General features: G+C 37.2%; 1 protein-coding gene across 13 annotated transcripts in view; it reads left to right on the top strand.

Moving 5' to 3' along the window:
* ANKRD28 (ankyrin repeat domain 28) overlaps positions 1 to 20,719 on the top strand; it is a 205,222-nt gene extending 184,503 nt beyond the window's left edge. For 11 of the 13 annotated variants that reach the window (XM_055295488.2, XM_055295485.2, XM_055295489.2 and 8 more), the window contains 10 exons: positions 1,727 to 1,814; positions 1,917 to 2,034; positions 2,591 to 2,810; positions 8,420 to 8,507; positions 8,612 to 8,695; positions 9,649 to 9,794; positions 10,442 to 10,524; positions 10,945 to 11,027; positions 11,982 to 12,073; positions 17,377 to 19,347. In XM_055295488.2, the coding sequence (XP_055151463.1) occupies positions 1,727 to 1,814; positions 1,917 to 2,034; positions 2,591 to 2,810; positions 8,420 to 8,507; positions 8,612 to 8,695; positions 9,649 to 9,794; positions 10,442 to 10,524; positions 10,945 to 11,027; positions 11,982 to 12,073; positions 17,377 to 17,663 (1,289 nt within the window). In that variant the 3' untranslated portion in view covers positions 17,664 to 19,347. Of the gene's footprint in view, positions 1 to 1,726; positions 1,815 to 1,916; positions 2,035 to 2,590; positions 2,811 to 8,419; positions 8,508 to 8,611; positions 8,696 to 9,648; positions 9,795 to 10,441; positions 10,525 to 10,944; positions 11,028 to 11,981; positions 12,074 to 17,376; positions 19,348 to 19,645 lie in introns of those variants that run through there. The other 2 variants (XR_008660509.2, XR_010113920.1) reach the window with 1 other exon arrangement.
* The last annotated feature ends 218 nt before the right edge of the window (positions 20,720 to 20,937 follow it).

Here is a 20,937-nt window from a genome sequence, read left to right as displayed (position 1 = left end):
ATAGATGCCTTTCAAATTTGGAGATCTATAGAGAGCATCTTTAAGCTATGAAAAGAACACTGAGGGTTTTTTTTTCCTGGAGGTTTACCAGTCCTTTCCCACAGTGATGCTGTGCTTGGTGTTTGGGTATTGAACTTAGATGACACAAACATTCATCAGTAGCTACTGTGCACTGAGTGTAAATGAACTGATTTGAAAAATGATAGGCCAAACAAGATCTTCTTGAACATCCCCAAGTGTTACGACACTGTTTTTTATTGCCAAGCTGTGAGAGCTGGTGGCAGAGTGCAGCATACAGATTGGACTAGGGTAGGAGAGGTGGTTTAAGCCACAAGTTTAACAACTATTAGTATTTAATATAACTGTCGGAACGTACTGTGGAATATTCAGCACCTAGCTTGCTTTTGCTAGTTTTGTCATCTTTTAATTAGAAGAAATAGTGATAGACGTTCTTTTCTGTATCATATGCAAGATACATTTTTTCTAATGTATTTCTTTAAACTTCAGACTTTGTATATGTGAACAGGACCTGAATTTTGCAGAGGATTTAACTTACTTCAAGAGCTCTTTTCTTTGGACTACTTCTACTTGTACCCTTGCCCATTTTATGCATTTGGACTTAACACATGCATTCTTTAGATGGATCATTTTTCTTTTACTGTGTGTGTGTGTGTGTATATATATATATATATATATATATATATATATATATCATTTGAAATTATTTCAGCCATAAATAACAGTACACTACTGAAAATAGCTTAAGGGGTTTAGTGTCTCACATACAATGTCCAAAGGCAGGCTGGGCACGGTGGCTCACGCCTGTAATCCCAGCACTTTGGGAGGCCAAGGCGGGTGGATCATGAGGTCAGGAGTTCAAGACCAGCCAGGCCTAGATGGTGAAACCTCATCTCTCCTAAAAATACAAAAAAATTCGCTGGGTGTGGTGGCGGGCGCCTGTAATCCCAGCTACTCGGGAGGCTGAGGCAGAGAATTGCTTGAACCCAGGAGGCGGAAATTGCAGTGAGCCAAGATCACACCACTGCACTCCAACCTGGGTGACAGAGCGAGATTCTGTCTCAAAAAAAAAGCAGTATCAGGCAGATGCAGTTGCAGGGTTGGTTGATTCTACAACGGTGTCAGAGCTCTGGATTAAATTCTGTTATTCTCTTACATTTGCATTCATGTTGCGGGATTATTGCTGCTGCTTTTAAGGATTGCATCTAAAATCAGGAAGGAATAGGGGCTTTTCATTATTAGAGATAAAAGTATTTCCCAGCAGCCTCTAGACTTATCAGCATCTCAGTAGTCAGACCTGGTTCCTGTGCTGCTCACCTTAAAACTGATCACTGTCAGAGGAGAATGGGGTTGTTGTGATTGACTTGGTCTAATCTTGGTATATCCCTTTGCTGGAGGCAAGGCACTCTTCCTGACCACATTACCAGAGAGCTAAATAAAATGAGCATTCTTTTAGAGGCAGATAATGGGGGATGGGTGCTGGGTAGGCAGTCTGCCTGTCATGTTTTACTGTGAGGAATTCATATTTGTTCCAGCTTTAACAATCAAAGGCTGTAGAAACCTTCTTTGTACCTATAGTTTTCATTCTTGCATATTAAATTCAGCGAAACTATCCCAAAATTAAATTCTAGAAGATGTGCTCTAAGATGGACATTTTCTATTTTATCATTATATGTAATTACCAAAATGTTTAAATTTCACTTTACAGCAACAAATGGTCATTCAGAATGCTTACGGCTATTAATAGGAAATGCAGAACCACAGAATGCAGTGGATATTCAAGATGGAAATGGACAGTAAGTTTCGATAAATAATTGTTGCTTCACAGAAGGGCGTATTTTGAAAACCAGAGTACAGTCTTAAGTGACAGCACTGAACCTATTCCTGTTGTTGCTCAGGACGCCTCTGATGCTATCTGTTCTCAACGGGCACACAGACTGTGTTTACTCATTGCTGAACAAAGGAGCAAATGTAGATGCCAAAGATAAGTGGGGAAGGACAGCGTTGCATAGAGGGGTAAGCAGAAATATGCTCTTTCCTTTCAAAAAGCTTTTATGACCTCATATTACCTAGAACTGAACTAGGTTATGTTTATTTTTTCTTCATTAAATGTTTGTCAAATAGTCTTTACCATTTCTTTCAGTATCTTAGTTTTTAAATGCTAATTTTGAACAATTACAAAGTACAACTTAACCTAGAGAACAATGTTAGAACAAAATTTTAAAACTCTTAAAACTTTGAGTAGAATTCATGTCAATTTGACTTTTTCCATTATCTCACTTATTTTCTTATACACTTTATCTTTTTTCACCTTTGAAATATCATTATTTTCATTGAATACCAAGTTTCTCTCTTTGTGTTTTCATACTATTTGCATTTTAGCAGAGTTGTTGCTTTAACTGAATTTTTAAACCACTTCCAATAAAAATACAGAATTACTCATAAAATGATAAATGGCTTTAATTGATGGAAGGATATGGAGAGTATGGTCTTTAAAGTTTTTAATTAGCTGAAATTGGCATGTAATGTTTAGCATAATATGTTTGACTACCTGTAAATTATTTTCTTTCAGGCAGTTACAGGCCATGAAGAATGTGTAGATGCATTACTTCAACATGGTGCTAAGTGCTTACTTCGGGATAGCAGGGGCCGGACGCCTATACACCTGTCTGCTGCCTGTGGACACATTGGTGTTCTCGGAGCCCTTTTGCAGTCAGCAGCATCTATGGATGCAAATCCAGCCACAGCAGACAATCATGGATATACGGCACTTCACTGGGCTTGCTACAATGGTTAAGTATACAAACACAAATGCATATCATTCTGTAGTGAACAGAGATAAAAGAATGACATATTTATAAGGCAAATTTTAAGTTTAAAATTAGCAAAAACCTTGGGAATAATCTACTATATAGGCTCACGTACTAATAATACTTACTACGTAGGCTCACTCCTGTCCTTTGTCATGCTAAAGCCAAGACACTAGTTGTCAAAGGTGTTCTGAGATAAGCCATGAAGTATTTTTGAGGTTTTTCTTTTCTTTTTTTTTTTTTTTTTTTTTTTTTTTAGTTTTGGTAGGGTCTTGCTATGTTGCCCAGGCTGGTCTTGAACTCCTGGCCTCAAGTGATCCTCCCACCTCAGCCTCCCAAAGTGTTGGGATTACAGGCATGAGCCACCATGTAGCCTGAAGTTTTTCTTAGATCCTTATTTCAGCAAATATTTTGCATTTTTAGGAGGTTTTTACAATGTTTCCATTGCTTTTATATAGTGTGCTTGTATTTTGAGTTTGTTCTTTTACTTTTTTTTTTTTTAAGAGTCCCACCATGTTGCCCAGGCTGGTCTTGAACAACTGGGCTTAAGCAGTCCTCCCACATCAGACTCCCCAAGTGCTAGGATTACAGGCATGAGCCATTGCACCCAGCCGTGTTCTTTTACTTTCTAAATACAATCATATTAGGGGAAAAATGACCAAAAGTAGGAGAAACAGTGAGATGTATCACATTCTGAACTGAAATCTATGTATGTTTTCTGAGCACATTGCAAGACAACATTCTTATATTACCAGTAATATCCATGCTCAATGTTTTAAAGGAATAAATCCCTAGCAGGTCTTAGAATTAGAAACTTTGATGGGTTAACTCTGCTACATGGTTAAAAGAGATTTTCTTTGGCCTCCTACAGGCTCACAGTCACAGTCATCGCTTTTATAGGTAGACTCACAAAAGGTCACGTAGGGAAGCATAAAGCTACTTTGAAGGTATAGATGTTAAAAATGCAGTTTGGCTTATGAAATGCCACCAATTAAAATAATTTATGTAATGAAACATGTTGAGATATTTTTAGATTTGATCATCTTAGAAAACTCAAGTACATTATATATAGTGCAAGCATCAGTGTTGTCAAAGTTCAAGCTTGAGGCTTTAGCAGAGAAATTAGAGGTTTTTAAAATTTGTTTTCAATTTCAGTGTAGCTTCAAGATTAATGTTAATTATGACAGCAGATCTACAAAGCTGTAGTTCACAATTCTAATAACCTTCCCTCAAAATGCAGAGAAAATATAAATTGTCTCTTTATATAAATATCCATTTGCTAAAAATAAATAAGTGTAATATCTGTTGTAAAATCATACTGCCTTACCAGGAAGTTGAGATTTGCTATCTTTCTGTAATATGCTGTTTCATAGTTCTTTCACTGGGAGCTGTTCTGACAAAGTTATCAAGTTAAAGCAAAAGAGGAAAAAGCTGAATCTTGTAAAATTATAACTTCATTAAATGTTTCCACAAGAATTTCTGAGATACAATATTTTGATTTTCATATTAGTCCTTATGCCAAAGTTGGGAGTTGCATTCTTTTGCCGTGAGAACATTTTGGGTTCTTGAGGTTTGTCCTATGATGCTGTTGGTTATCCTTCAGCTGAGTACTGATAGTACCATAAAAACTTGAATAGTTAAATCTGTTGCTCATTGAACTAATAGTTTAGTCTCTTTGTTTTTTACTACCTTAAATCTTTAACCAAAACAGTTTTGAAAACTATAAAACCTTTGGGGTTTAACTTCTCTTTTTCCCATTTCTACTTGCCTTAGCAAGTAGAAATGAGTGTAGTGAAGTGGCCAGAGACTAGTACTCATACTAGTACAAAGAAGATACTGTATTTTGCCATTGATGTTTTTTATTTGTTTCTGTAATGTGACTTGACATTTTACAAGTATAAGGAAAACCCAAAATATCTAATAATAGTGGGAAAATGAGTTGTGTTTCTGTAAAAAAGTCAGTGAGATAAAACTGTTTAGAAGCAAAGACTTACTGCTTGGTTTTTAAAAAAATACATCCCTGAAGATTAACCACTGGAAAAATCACACAGTGAGATATTTTTCCTCAGAAAGAGCATTTAGTTGTAAATGTACTGCTGTAACTGTCCTTTGGAGAGTTGCTTTCTATTACGATGTTTCTTATCAGATCTATATGTAGAACAGTTTCCCTAAAGTGAGTTCCTACTCTATCACTGCTAAATTTAGACTCTAAGCACGTTTTGTGCAAGAGACAGAATTTTGCAAGAACTGCATGCCTGGTTGCCATTTAAAGATCATAACAAATGTGTCTGATTTTCAGCCTGTAGCAAAATTGTGGTGCTGCTGAATTTGAGCTGGAAGGAATTAACTGAGTGTTGGCTATATGCAATAAGCAACTATATAGACAGCCTAAAATTAATACCATATTTATAGCCAAAAGCCCATTTTATAATTTGGCATTCTGAAAGTAGAATATGTAAAATGGTTTTTACTTTAACTAGTAATTATTGTACAGCTGGAAAGAAAAGTGGAAGCACGCCAACAAAACAGAAAACAACCTCTTAAAATGAAATGATGGCCAAGTTTTAGAAAAAAACTGGCTGTAGATACTAAAAGTTCACAATTTCAGTTTATGTAGTCATTCAATCATAGAACTTAAGAATATTTATTTATTCCTTTAAAAAATGTGTTCATTTTTATGAAGCTCTAAACATCCTTAGAATAGCCTCTGAAACTCAGGAGGACCCAGTTTACCATCCTATCTAGCTTTCATAAATAATGATAGAAAGTTATGAGATTGTCTGCTTGATATCACCAAGTAATGATTTCTGGAGGTAACCAGGGGGCCCCACTATTCCCTTTTCTCAGTCTGTACTCAGATAGTGAGTGGTTCTCAAACCCTTTGGTCTCAGGAACTATGGATTGATACTGACTGTATTAGAAATTGGAACTGAGAAATTTTAAAATACTTATTGATTTATTTAAAAATAATGTCTATTACATGTTAACATAAATAATCTTTTTTTATGAAAACTATTTTCCAAAAGTATTTTCTTTTTAGTGAGAAGAGTAGTACATCTCTTTATAGCTAATTTAAGAGAATAGTTGGGTTCTCATCTGTGTTTTTATTCATATATTTTTTGCGTCACCCCAGGGTTCCCTAGGCCACACCTTAAGAACCCATATATCTGGAGAATGGGAGGCTCTTAAGTCAACAATGGACAACTTTCCATTGCTGTATCTTAGTAATGAGTTAACATTCAGAATGATGGAATTAAAGGAGTTTCTCAACCTCAGCACTATGACGTTTTGGGCCAGATGATTGTTGCAAGGGACTCTCCAGTGCATTGCAAGATGTTTAGCAGCATCATTGGTTTCTACCCACTAGATGCCAGTTGCACTGCCCTACCTTCAGTTGTGATAAACAAAAATGTCTGTAGGCATTGCCACACACAATATCTGCTGATGGGCAAAATCCACTTGAAAACTACTAGATTAGAGAAAAGAACTGACAAAAGATGGAACACAATTACAGGTTTTTCTAAAGATTACTTTTCCACAATTATAGGATAAAGTTTAAGTTGATTAAGTTTCAGTAATTTAAAAAGAAAATATAACATCACTTTGGTAGGCAAATATTAAACCATGAAAATATATAAAGAGGCCATGTAAGAATCTAATTTATTCCTAAAGTAGATCCCAAATGACTAATGAAATAAAATAAGCAACATTTTATTTGTAGTAATTAGGGTATTAAATTAAAACCCTAGCTCTGGAATTAGGGTAAGAAAATTTGAAATTTGGATTTTTCTGTTTTTGAAGTTAGTATTCAAAAGGATGGACCAGATATTGATCAATAGTCAGTACAGTCAGCCCTCCATATCCGTGGGTCCCCGATCGGTGAATTCAACTGAATGTCGATCAGAAATATAGGCTGAACATGTACAGACTTTTTTTTGTCATTATTCCCTAAACAATACAACTATTTATATAGCATTTACATTGAATTAAGTTGTAAGTAATCTAGAGATGACTCAAAGTATATGAGAAGATGTGTATAGATTATACACAAATAAACCATTTTGTACAAGGGAACTGTATAAGGGACTATGGAGTTTTGCTGTCCTATTGAGTCCTGGACCCAATCCCCCAAGAATACCAAGGCTGGATACTTGTCCTTTACCATAGCAATATCACTTTGGTAGGAAATTGTCCTACAAAAATACTTCCTAAAATAAAAACAAAATGTTGGCCGTGGTGGCTTACGCCTGTAATCCCAGCATTTTAGGAGGCTGAGGCAGGCAGATCACTTGAGCTCTGGGATTCAAGACCAGTCTGAGCAACATGGCAAAACTTCATCTCTACAAAATATCAAAAAATTAGCCACGTGTGGTCGCCTTGCACCTGTTGTCTTAGCAACTCAGGAGGCTGAGGTGGGAGGATCACTTGAGCCCAGGAGGTTGAGGCTGCAGTGAGTCATAATCATGCCACTGCACTTCAACTTGGGCAACAGAGTAAGACCCTGTCTCAAAAAATTGTTTTAATAAAATAAAAAAATACCAGAATGTTTCATTACAGCATTGTTGATAATATCATGAAGAATTTTTTTAAACTACCAATCACTTTAAAATCCATAACTAGATTAAATAATTTATGATATACTTTGATACTGTGAAGCTCTTCAGAACATTAAAAATAAGATTGTAGCCAGGCACGGTGGCTCACACCTGTAATCCCAGCACTTTGGGAGGAGTTCGAGATCAGCCTGACCAACATGGTGAAACCCTGTCTCTACTAAAAATATGAAAAAAGTTAGCTAGGCGTGGTGGTGGGCGCCTGTAGCCCCAGCTACTTGGGAGGCTGAGACAGGAGAATCACTTGAACCCGGGAGGCAGAGGTTGCAGTGAGCCAAGATCGCGCCACTGCACTCCAGGCTGGGCGACAGAGCGAGACTCCATCTAAAATAATAATAACATTTCATATATGCTATTATGGAAGGATATGTGTAGTTAATATTAAGTAAAAGGCAAGGTGCAGAATTAAACATCCCATTGCCATTTAAAAAAAAAAATAGCACAGTCATCTCTTGTTTGCTGTTGAGGATTGGTTTCCAGGACCCCTTGTGAATACCAAAACCAACAGGTGCTCAAGTCCCTTATAGAAAATGGGATAGTATTTGCATATAACCTATGCACATTCTCTGCTATACTTTAAATCATCTCTGGATTACTTATAATAGCCAATGTAATGTAAATGGTATGTAAATAATTGGTACGCTGTATTTAGGGTATATGACAAGAAAACAAGTCTGCTCTGTTTTTTTTGTCTCCCAAATATTTTTAATTTGGGGTTAGTTGAATTGATGGATGCAGCACCCACGGATACAGAGAGCCAACTGTACATATTTGTGTGCGTGCAGTTGTATATGCCTAGAAATTTTCTGGAACTACTGGTGGCTTAACAGCTACCAGCGGTTATATTCCAGAGAGGGGATCTGGGAGATGGGATGAGGGAGAGACTTTTACATTTTTCCTTTAAACACTTATATGTATCTGTGATTTTTGCCAGTATCGCCTTTGAATTTTAATACCTGGTTCTTTACACCTATTTAGGTCACGAGACATGTGTAGAACTGCTTTTAGAACAGGAAGTTTTCCAGAAAACGGAAGGAAATGCTTTTAGTCCATTGCATTGTGCCGTGTAAGTAAAGCCAATAAGTAAAGCCAGAATGAATCAGATTTGGTTTGCGTGTTTTAAGAAATACACCATTGCTGTGAGAATGATCACCTTGTTACCTTACACAGGATAAATGACAACGAAGGTGCTGCTGAGATGTTAATTGATACATTAGGTGCCAGCATTGTGAACGCCACAGATTCAAAAGGAAGGTAGGAATTCAACTATGTATTAAATAGTTTTAGCCAGGCACAGTGGCTCATGCCTATAATCCTAACAATCTGGGAGGCTGAGGTGGGAGGATAACTTGAAGCCAGGAGTTTAAGACCAGGCTGGTCAACATAGCAAGACCTGCATCTCTACCAAAAGAAAAAAAAAAAATGCATGATGATGCATGCCTGTGATCCCAGCTATTCAGGTGGCTGAGGCAGGAGGATCACTTGAGTCCAGGAGTTTGAGGCAGCAGTGAGCTATGATTGCACCACTGCATTCCAGCCTGGGTGGCAGAGTGAGATCCCGTCTCTGCCCTACCCCCCAAAAAAGTTTTATTTTCAATAAGAAATAAATTTTAACTACTGGCTGGTGTGAGAGAATTTACAGAAAACCCATTATTAAAAGTTGATTTTTATATTTGCAAGTATAAATTGTTACAAGATCTCAATTATTTTTACATTATAAAAAGTTTTTCTATTTATAGATTTTAGGAAGTTTTCCTCCTTTAAACTATTTTAAAATGTAAATATTTTCCCCTTTCTTTAGAATTTGTTTGTTTCCCAAAGATTATTGTTGACAAAGTTAACAGTTTTCTAAATAGGAATAAAGGCTGGAAAAAAGTACAGCAGTTGTAATAAGTGGTGGTATTCAGATCAGGATTTATTTCTTTCAAAATTTCCTTTAATGATGTAATGTTATTTTAGCAATTTTGTAATTAATCTTTACTTCATACTAGTTGCAGTTTAATTAAGGCCTTCTATATTATTGAAAGTAGAAATTTCTATGAGAGAAATTAGTAAGCTCCATTGAGCCTATTTGTTTGTGTACAGGCAGTACTTTTATAGCCTAATATGTAAACCCTTAAAAACGGCATGTTACAAATTAAAGAATATTTTTCCAGCATATATAACATTCAAATTTAGTCATATATTTCAATTTTTCTTTATCACAGAACTCCTCTCCATGCAGCCGCCTTCACAGACCATGTGGAGTGTTTACAGCTGCTGCTCAGCCATAATGCTCAAGTCAATTCTGTGGACTCTACAGGGAAAACACCTCTTATGATGGCTGCAGAAAATGGACAAACAAATACAGTTGGTAAAGAAACTTCTTTAAAATTGTATTTTCCTAAGTATGTGTATCACTTATGTATAATTTAGATCCCAAGACTTCTGACTTCAACTAGTTATCTTACTACTCCTAAGACTTAAAACCTTTTACCTGTTTGCAATCCACATTTTCATTTAGGGATACAATGTTTTAGTTTGCCCTTACTGATTGAGGATTCTACTTTACCATGGCCTTATAACATAGTGGTTAAGAACACTGGCTCTGGAGTTGGATTGCCTGAATGTGAGTCCAAGATCTTTCAGCTAAATGACCTTATGCCTCAGTTTTCTCATTTACAAAATGAGGAAAATAACAGTATCTACTTGGTGGGTTGTTATGAGGGTTAAATAAATTACTATAAATCCAGAGCATATAAAACAGTATTTAAAATTTAGTGCACAGTCACAAAATAAATGTTAATTGCCATTGTTAGAGTGTGTGACTTATACAACAATATAATTGTCTCATACAATTATATGAAGATATATACGTTATATATTACAATATTTTTCTTGTACTTAAGTTTTTGTGAGAGGGACTTTTTTGCTTTGTATCTTCGTTTCTCTACAGTGAGTTATTGGTAATCTAAGAAACATGTTCATAAACATAAGAATTGATGCACTTTTTCCTCCCAGAGATGCTGGTTAGCAGTGCTAGTGCAGAACTGACTTTACAAGATAACAGTAAAAATACTGCCCTCCATTTGGCTTGTAGCAAGGTATGTATACATTTTAAGAATATGTTTCCATTGTTAACAGTGACATTAAAAGTTTTTTGACTTCACTAAAATGAACAACTCAGGACCAAACCTCTCTAATGATCACTGGTATTAGATTTCTTGAACAAAATTATTGACTTATAAGGCACCATGGCGTATCAAGGTCTCCAGTAAGCCAAATAAGTTCTGGAACACAAGTCTAAGCATAATTATCCTCTTTCCTTAATCTTAATTTTGTCCTCTTCTCCTACCCTCACTCCCAAGATGTGTTTGGGCAAATATTAAGATAGTAGCCAGGAAAATTCATGGTATATGTATGGTGTTGTACATATTATATGGACTAGGGTTGCAGATTGTTGGGTGTATAAATGTATCCTTAATGGTGCCCAAGTTTTTATAACTTATCTGCCACAATTATAGGGTCATGAAACTAGTGCCTTGTTAATACTGGAAAAGATAACAGATAGAAACCTCATCAATGCAACCAACGCAGCCTTGCAAACGTGAGTACTGTCAGTATCTAGTATAAACTTTGTGACCTATAATTATAAAAATGATAAATGGATTTTATTAAACATGTGACTGTTGGAATAGGTTTCATTAGTCATAGAAGCAACTTTAATAGTTTTACAACTGTCAAAACTCATTTCTAAAATGATCTCAACTAAAAGCCATATTATTTAAAATGCTTTTGAAACAATAATATATTTTTTTCCTTAATCCACCTACCTAATTTTCTGAAGGAAAGTAGTACTATTTTGGGTATTCTATGGAAATCAACGGTAATAATGTTACTTGAAACTAACAATAAATGAGGTAAGAAGCTTTATATGTGTCTGTAAGCCAATAAGGTTTCTGAAAGAATCAAAATTTTTAATAATGTGAGCAGCCAGCCTCCAGATAGACTGACAGAGATCTTACATCAGTGTCTCATTGTCCTTTGCTATTCCATTTTGAGGTTTAGTAAAGATAAAAATCTTAGAATAATGTTGTCCATTCTGGGATTAGTCAGATCCCTTGAAGGTCCAAAAATTAGTCATGATGCTTGTAAGCTGTTTTCAAAGCCTATTAGAATTTATGCTACTGCAGTTTAGTTTTTAATATATAGTCTATGTCTTTACCAGCCTCATTCCTTAACAACGGAGGAATGCAATTTCAATGGTAAAATTTTTTTAAACATTGAGAAGAAAAGTAACAAAAGGATTGGGTGAAGGTAGGGACCTGTCGATGGGACCTATGGCTGAGCTTGATGTCGAGCTACACGTTGAGAAGGTGTGACAGTGCACTGCACAGAGGTTCTGCTCTCTCTGCCCCCATCTTTTTTATTAGGATTAGGTGCCTCAAGTTTGTACCTCTTGGTCTTCACAAGCTGACAAAAATGCTCTGACAGCCAGGTGTGTATGTGTATGTGCATGCACATGCACATATGTGTACATGTATCATGTTTTTTCCCCTAGACCTCTGCATGTTGCTGCCCGAAATGGGCTAACAATGGTGGTTCAGGAACTTTTGGGAAAAGGAGCAAGTGTGCTTGCAGTAGATGAAAATGGTAAGTTGGTTCTATATTCTCTTCCCTTAACCTAGCGCTTTTATCTTTTGATCCATATTTGAAGAGAAATAAACTTGGATATTTTTTATTGGTCAAAGAGGAGGGCTAAAGTTAATATTGAAGAGTAGTTTGTGGCAAAGGAATGAGGGCAAGAGAAATAGGAAAAGTTATCTAACAGATGTACTTCTGAATTCCTATATCATCTGTTATAGCAAAGTTAGTATTTACTGTTTATACTTGCCACTTTCTCTTGTTTTAGTAGCCGAAGATTTTGTTCTTTCAGCAAATATTTATCAAGATCCTACTTAAGTGCTAATATTCTTATTTAAAGCCAGTGCTTCTACTCATGCACTAGATCCTGTCCCCTTTTGCCTACTTCATAATGTCACTTTGACGGTTCTCTTTTGTGTCCTGGAGTAACATTTTTCGCTCTCTTCCTGTATTATTCCTCTCAGTATATAAACATTAGTTCCCTCATCCTTAAAAAATAATTTATAAATCTCACTACTCCTGCCAGCTACTGCTGTATTTCTCTGTCCCCTTTTGCAGCAAAACTACTCTCTTGCTGTCCCCAGTTATTCCTCTCATTCTTCCATTCTTTTGTTGTTGTTCTCGTTGTTTGTTTGTTTTTGAGACGGAGTCTAGCTCTGTTGCCCAGGCTGGAGTGCAGTGGCATGATCTCGGCCTACTGCAACCTCCACCTCCTGGGTTCAAGTGATTCTCATGCCTCAGCCTCCCCAGGTAGCTGGGATTACAGGCACCTGCCACTACGCCTGGCTAAATTTTGTATTTTTAGTAGAGACGGAGTTTCACCATGTTGGCCAGGCTGGTCTCAAACTCCTGACCTCAGGTGATCCGCCTGCCTTGGCCTCCCAAATTGCTGGGATTACAGGTGTGAGCCACAGCATCCGGCATCATTCTTCCATTCTCTCTTAATTTCCGTATAGTCAGGCCTTCTCCCCCCTCACCCCTACACATAGCAAAACTGTTCCCATCAAAACCACCAATGACTTCTACTATGTTAACTAAGCTCTCATTTTACTTGATAGATCAGCGTTTGGCACAACTGATTACTTGTTTCCTTTGATAAATTTTCTTTACTCTGCTTTTTGAACCCCACACTTTCTTGGTTTTCCTTCCACATTACTAGTTATTCCTTCTTAATTTCTTTTACAAACTTTCTCCCTCTTCTCCTTCTAGGACTCAATCCTTCGTTCTTTTTGCTCTCTCTGTGTACATTGGCTCCCTGGTGCTCTCATCAGTTCCTTTGGTTTTACATACTACCTATATGCTGAGGATTCCCAGATTTATATTTCCAGCACAGGCTTCTCACAGTCTCTATGTATCCATGTGCCTAATTGACACATCCATGTGGATGTCTGATAACAGCTTAAACCTAGAATGTCCAGAACTGAACTGTTGATCCTTTCCCACTCCCCTTGCCAGAACTACTCTCCCCACAGCATCATGATCTCCATTGAAGACAGTTCTCATTCTTACAGTTGCTCAGGGCAAAACCCCTAGAGTCATCCTTGATTCCTCTCACTCATCCTCATTGTATAGTCCATCAGTATATACTATTGACTCCACCTCTAAAGTAGATCTAAAATATGCCGACTTTTTTCTTTACTGCTACCAGCCTGACCTGGATCCTTTTAAAGTATAAGAGAACATGTTACTCTTGAATTTCAGTTCTTCTTTTTTTTTTTTTTTTTTTTTAAGAGGCAGGGTCTCACTCTGTTGTCCAGACTAGAGTACAGTGGTGAATCATAGCTGATTGTAACCTTGAACTCCTGGGCTCAAGAGAACCTCTCACCTCAGCCTCCCAAGTAGCTAACACTACAAGTATGCATCACCAGGCCCAGCTAATTTATTTTTTGTGGTGACAGACTCTCACTATATTGTCCCGGCCAGTCTTGAACTCCTGGCCTCAAGCAATCCCCCCACCTTGGCCTCCCAGAGTGCTCCACCTGGCCCCACTCATAGTTCTTAAAATGACCTTACTAGGCCCTATATGATGTGTCCTCCACCTCGTTACCTTTCTGATATTATTTCCTACTCTTCTCCTTTCTCTACTTCATTCTGCCATGCCAGCTCCTCCATAGCAGGGTTATACATGCATTGTGATCTTCATTCTGGCTGTTTACTCTGCCTGAACACTCTGTCCCCAAACATCCAATGATTAAATCCGTCACCTGTTTCAAATCTTAGCTCCAGTTCATCTTCTCAATGAAGCATATTCTAACTACTCTTTACTACAACTTGCTAGAGACCCCTACCATAGCATTCTCAGTCCTTGTTAACCTGCTCCACTCTTTCCTCTTTTTTTACATAAAGCTTTTAACAAATTGTATATAATGTACTTTTTTGTTATGTTGATTGTGTGTCTTCCCCACTAAAGTGAATGTAAGCTCCACAAGAACAGTGAAATCTTTGTCAGTTGCATTCACTGATATATTCTTAGTGTTCTGAATAGTGCCTGAGCAAGTGGAGGCTCAGTGAATATTTGCTGCATGAGTGATTATGCCAAGCACTGTACTAACTTCTGAGGATACAGTGTAAAATAAGACATAGTCTACTCCCTTGAATGGAGATAAGAGTGTAAACAGGCTGTTAATGATGCACTTAAAATAGTTTAATTAGAATAAGCATAGAATGCTAGGAGAGTACCTAAGAGGGTCTTCAAATCCTTTCTTGCAGGATCAGAGAAGGCATCCCAAAAAATGTGACTGCTAAGCCAAAATCCAAAGGATAAGGAGAAAGTGGGGGAGGAACTTTCTAAGCAGAGAGAGTGGCATGTTAAGAGATACAACTGGCTGGGCACGGTGGCCCATGCCTATGGTCCCAGCACTTTGGGAGGCCAAGGCAAGTGGATCACCTGAGGTCAGGAGTTCAAGACCAGCCCCACCAACATGACAAAACCCCATCTCTACTAAAAATAAAATTAGCCAGGTGTGGTGGCATGTGCCTGTAATCCTAGCTACTTGGGAGGCTAAGGCAGGAGAATCGCTTGAACCCAGGAGGCAGAGGTTGCGGTGAGCCGAGATCATGCCACTGCACTCTAGCCTGGGTGACAGAGCCAGACTTCGTCTCAAAAAATAACCCCCATGCAGAGGAGAGGAGCCTGTTTTTAGTCATATTCTGACTAGAAAACACACCTGAAACAAGCTTTTTTCCCCACCCCCACTCTCATCCAAGGTATCTTGGCCTATGTAATGGGTTGTTCTGCCTGCCAGCAGCAGGAACCTTTAGAAGAACCCTTGAAAGAAGTGTGGGCAGTGAAGCACTCCCTAGCTACTTTGGACAAATAAAATTTAATTAAAAATACGGACAGCCTTCAGCCACTGCTGCCAAACTTGCAAGGACATCAGTTGTTCTCTTTATCCCTTGACAAAATGGGAACTTTACAAAGGGGTAAAAAATTACTTTCTGTGGCTGGGCACAGTGGCTTACTCCTGTAATCCCAGCAATTTGGGAGACAGAGGCAGGAAGATCACTTAAAGCCAGCAGTTTGAGACCAGCCTGGGCAACAAAGCAAGACCCTGTATCTACAAAAAAATTTAAAATTAGCCAGGCATGGCATGTGCCTATAGTCCCAGCTAGTCAGGGGGCTGAGGTGGGAGGATCACTTGAGCCCAGAGGTTGAGGGTGCAGTGAGCATGATCATTACACTGCACTCCAGCCTGGGTGACAGAACAAGACCCTGTCTCAAAAAAAAAAATCCTTTTTTTATCAAGGCCAATATAGCATAGATGAAAATATGTGGGAGAACTGGAAGCAACCAGATGCCCAATAGTTGAAATGTGTAACTAAACCATAGTATAATCACACAATGAAATACTGTATAACAATGAAAATGAACCAACTACAGTTACATACAACATTGATAAATCTCACAAAATGCTACATAAAAAAGCCAGATATGAAATAATACATACTATATGATTCCATTTATATTAACTTTTTTAAAAACTCTAAACTGTAGGCTGGGTAAGGTGGTTCACATCTGTAATCCCAGCATTTGGGAGGCCAAGGCAGGCAGATCACTTGAGGCCAGGAGTTTGAGACCAGCCTGGCCAACATAGCAAAACCCCATCTCTACTAAAAATACAAAAAATTAGCTGGGCGTGGTGGCACACACCTGTAATCCCAGCTACTCAGGAGGCTGAGGCAGGTGAATCAGTTGAACCCAGGAGGCAAAGGTTGCAGTGAGCCAAGTTTGCACCACTGCACTTCAGCTTGGGTGACCGAGCAAGACTCTGTCTCAAAAAAAAAAAAAAGTTGTAGTGTTTATGACTCCAAGTCGAAAGCAAGGAAATTACTACCCCATAAGTCAGTGTAGTAGTTACCACTGTGGAAGAAGAAAGGTATAACGATAGGGTAGAGGATATGTGGAGGCTTCTGGTATGCTGGTACTGTTCTCTTTCTTAATCTGTATGGTGGTTATACAAATGTATGTTATGTGATAAAACTATTAAAGTTCCATATGGTAGAATTGAAGCTTGGCATCACACTATTCTCACTTCTCTCCCGCTCCATCCTCAAGACCGAGTCTTGTACCAACTGAGGTACCAAATGTTTCCTCCTTGGTTTGCTGTGTTGACACTTTGTGGTAACTTATGACTAAGGTCAGTTGTCTTCCGCTTAAAAAAAGAGAATATTTACAAAGGAAATATTTGTTTTGATTTAGTAGTTTTTAAAGTTCATCTGTTTAGTTTGTCTACTGTTTTTCTTCAAGAGACTATGACCCCAAGATAAAAGTTAAATTGACAATTAAGTGTCATTCATTCAACACATACCTTTTGAGCACCTGCCCTGTGGCTGATTCATGGAGCTGTATGCATTTAGATTTCTTAGCATCAAAAAGCTTCCTTACATAACTACAAATTAAATTTTTTTATTTTTTCTTATCTTGAAACTGATATAACTGCAAATTAACAGTAAATCTCTGCTTACCATCCTGAAAGAAGATTCACTGATGTATGGTGTTTTTCTGATTCTAGCCCAGTTTTTTCTGTGAATTCAGATGGATACGGATAAGTTGTGAGACCTTGGGGAAATCATTCTTCTCTGGGCCCGCTTCCTCTTCTGTTGTCTAGTCTAAGGTCTCCTTCCACCCTAGGTTTCTATGGCTATTCTTTTTCTACTTATAGAAACTTGTGAATCATCCTGGTTACAGCAATTTATTACAAGCTAAGTAATGTAAAATATGTCTAAAGTTGAAGTACTTTAGGCTTATTTCCTTGTCTTTGGTGAAATACGTCTCAGGATGCTTAATTTTTAAATTTTATCTTTAATTCTAGGCTATACCCCAGCTTTGGCCTGTGCTCCCAATAAGGATGTGGCTGATTGCCTGGCTCTCATTTTGGCCACCATGATGCCTGTCTCATCAAGTAGTCCTTTATCATCCTTGACATTCAATGCCATTAACCGTTATACCAACACCTCAAAAACAGTCAGCTTTGAAGCTTTGCCCATCATGAGGAATGAACCTAGCTCCTATTGCAGTTTCAATAACATTGGAGGGGAACAGGAGTACTTATACACTGACGTGGATGAGCTCAACGACTCCGATTCTGAGACCTACTGAGAGGCTGAGGAGGAGGGAGTTCTCACAGTAAAGCTTCAAACTGTGCTTTTTCAGGAAAAAGGCACTTTGATATTCACGTAGAAATTCAACCTGAGAGGAAAGATCGCACAGTGAGCCAATGTTAAGAGATCTGATGACATTAGGAGGAAGAGTTTTAAAGGCAAGTTTTACAAAAGGAACTTCTAGAATCTTGAAATAGACTTGACTGAGGAGAACACATTGATGTCAGAATTCTTTGTGGAATTGTTTAATTTGGTTTTGCAGTGCCAGGAATAATTGGGGACACTGTGCACTCTAACCTGCTTACACAAGCAACACTATTGTAACAAAAGAAATAAAGACACTAGATTTAAATTTTATCAATAAAATTACAACTAAATTTAAAGGCAATAAAAGTTTGGTACAGTAGGCATTATGTGCACAGCAAATTGCAAAAGGACCAAATAACTGAAAGGTTTTTTTAATAAAATGCCATTTTGTGGAAACTGGAGTAGATTAAATGAAACATTACCTAAACCAAACTGCAATATTTCTGGAAATGAAGCTGAGATTTGGTTTTAAATGTTGAGTTGTTTTTTTTTTTGTTGTTGTTTTTTTTAAGAAAACATCTGAAAGCCTTCCAATGCTGTATTAAACCATGAGAGAAAGCAGATGTATTTTTACATTTTTTTCTTTTACATAACTATTTCAAATTTCCAATTTTTATACTATTAGAATTAAAAACCAGCTGACTGGGTGCAATACGGGTGAAAATACTTGTGACACAGACATTGAGATGGATTGGGGTCAGGCTGTTGCCCTGTTTTGAATGGTTTGGGTTTAAAATAAATAGTACTATTTTTGTTTGAAAATGTAAAGAATTTCCTAGAAAAAAATTCGTGAAATCAAAAAGTAGACTATTTCACCCTATTGCAGCTAAGTGGTCCTGGGGCATGGAGTCTTCAACCTCTCTACTTTGAATGGCACACCTTAGTCACTTATGTTACTTTTGTGTCCCCACCATGGGTTGGGGGATTTTTTATGTTTATTCTGATCTATGAGTTTTGAAAAAGTGAATAATCAAAAGGAAAATAATTCCTTGTTGTTCATAAATTAAACATCACTAAAGTATCTTGGAAGGCATTTCTGTATTGGGCAAGATTTAAAATACTAAAGCCTTAGGTCCTATTCATATTTAAAGTAGCATGTTTGTAACCTGTCACTATTTGGAGAGAGAAGCAGTTGCCTGCCAAATTGAAGACTACCTTTCAAATAGCAAAAGAGAGAGAGAAGGCTGATATTTCGGCTTTTAAATAAAGATTTGTGTGGTTCTGCTTTTACTGTAACTGTTACTTTCCCAGTGAAAATGATTTCATATACATTGAGGGTCTTACAGGTATGGGTAAAGTTCTATAAATTGCAACAAAATGATACCCAATTTCATTTTATCCTTTTTGTATTGTGAAACTGGAAACTTTATGACATTGTAAATTATCAGCTGGTTTTTCTGAATATAAAGTGTGAAAACACAGAACAGTATTTTGATCTATTTGATAATTTTGTGAGTTTTTTGAAGAATTAATGAGCATGTACATAGAAATAGTGACTGCTTGAATACTGTATTTACTTGCACTCTTTCAGTACATCAAGATTCCTGTATATTTTAGAGTATAATAAAACACAGATGTGAGTTGTATTTAATGAATAATGTATTTGTATCTGTGCATATTATCTACAAATCTATAAAGTTTCTAGGGCATTGACTACTAGATTTTAAGCATTTTTTCTAAAATATTTACAGAAATTATAAATCTAATCCCCCATCTTTTCTTTATAATATAAAGAAGTCATAATGAACCCTTCCTAATTATTAGTAGTAGGAAGGTGAATATGCATTTTAATGACAGTGGACTACATTTTCTATTGTACCTTTTGAAAAGAAAAAAGAAAAATTCAAGCAGATTCTAAAAGTATACATATGTGTGCTTTCTCTTTCCTTTTAGGAATTCTCTTCTGAATTCCCTGAGGGAATTTTCTAGAATCTCAGAATTGAAAGAGACCTGAGGTTCATCCAGTCTCTAACCTCTTAACAAATGCAGGAGTCCCTTCTACAAGGGTGATCTTTCCACCTTGAACACTTCCAAGTGACTCTACCTCACCAAGCAGTCCATTCAGTTGTTGAGCAGCTCTAACTGTTAGAAAGGTCTTCCTTAGATGGAGTTGAAGCCTCCCTCCCGGTAACTTCTGTCTTTGGGCCTGGGTCTGTCCTCCAAGAGAACCCTGAGAATGTTGGAAGGATGAATCTCGCACATTCTGCCATGTCTTCTCTTACAGGCTGTTTGACTTTTCTGCTGAAGTGATTTCCAGAAGGACTCATTTGACACACTATTAGATTTACCACATCTAATGAAATCCAAGGTGTAGCTATAAAGTGAGAAGCTGTTTTTAATTTATCACATATACCAGAACTTCTATCCTGCATCACTTATATGTAAATGATGCTGTTACCAAAAACATTAAGGTAGTTCTTGCGAATGCCACCCCACTAAAAAAACTATTTCATTACTTTTGTAATCCATCTGTGAGAGTCTGCCCCCCAGCTTAACCACTTCCTTTGGTCTGCACCCAATGAAGGGAAACCCCAAAGTACTGTCTCAAATGGTATTTGAACTATGCCAGTATTGTTGGAATAAGTACATGAATTACTTGAATGAATGAACACAGCACCGTAGAAATTTCCTTTATGGTTACACCTTGTATGTCTAAAGCATTCAGGCCCTGTTCTGTAGTGTTTCTTATCCTCACACAGAGTAGAAAAGCCTGTTTGCTTTATTTAACTTAATGCATAAAAGATGACATCTGAAATATCTGATGTGTATTATAATACCAGCTTCTGCTCTAGAACTACTTTGGGTGAAATGGTGGTAATAGCAAATGACCTCCTTTAACAAGACACTCATCTCAAACAGTGCCATTTAGTTCAGGAGATCTCTAAGTGTAGCTGTACATTTTGGGGTTAATTTGGCTTATATTGGACCTTTTAAAAGAAATAAAGTTTTTTAATGCAATAAATCAAATGTCTGTCTCTTTTACATGCAAACTTCTTTTCCCTTAAACTGTCTAGCATTGAATTGACAAGTTTTTTTTCCTTTTCTAATAAAAAAAGACTTTTTAGCAAAGCTGTTTTAGACTTTAAATGAACCTATCCCTATGGGATTTTCAAATATATTTATTCAACAAATATTGCTTGCCTGCTGTATACTTGGGAGTGGGAATGGGCAGAAAACCAAGAAAT

Source organism: Symphalangus syndactylus, chromosome 10 (genome assembly GCF_028878055.3).
Source record: "Symphalangus syndactylus isolate Jambi chromosome 10, NHGRI_mSymSyn1-v2.1_pri, whole genome shotgun sequence".
NCBI classification, from domain to species: domain Eukaryota; kingdom Metazoa; phylum Chordata; class Mammalia; order Primates; family Hylobatidae; genus Symphalangus; species Symphalangus syndactylus.
The sequence above is the reverse complement of the archived record's forward strand: the minus strand, read 5'-3'. Positions and strand labels throughout refer to the sequence as shown.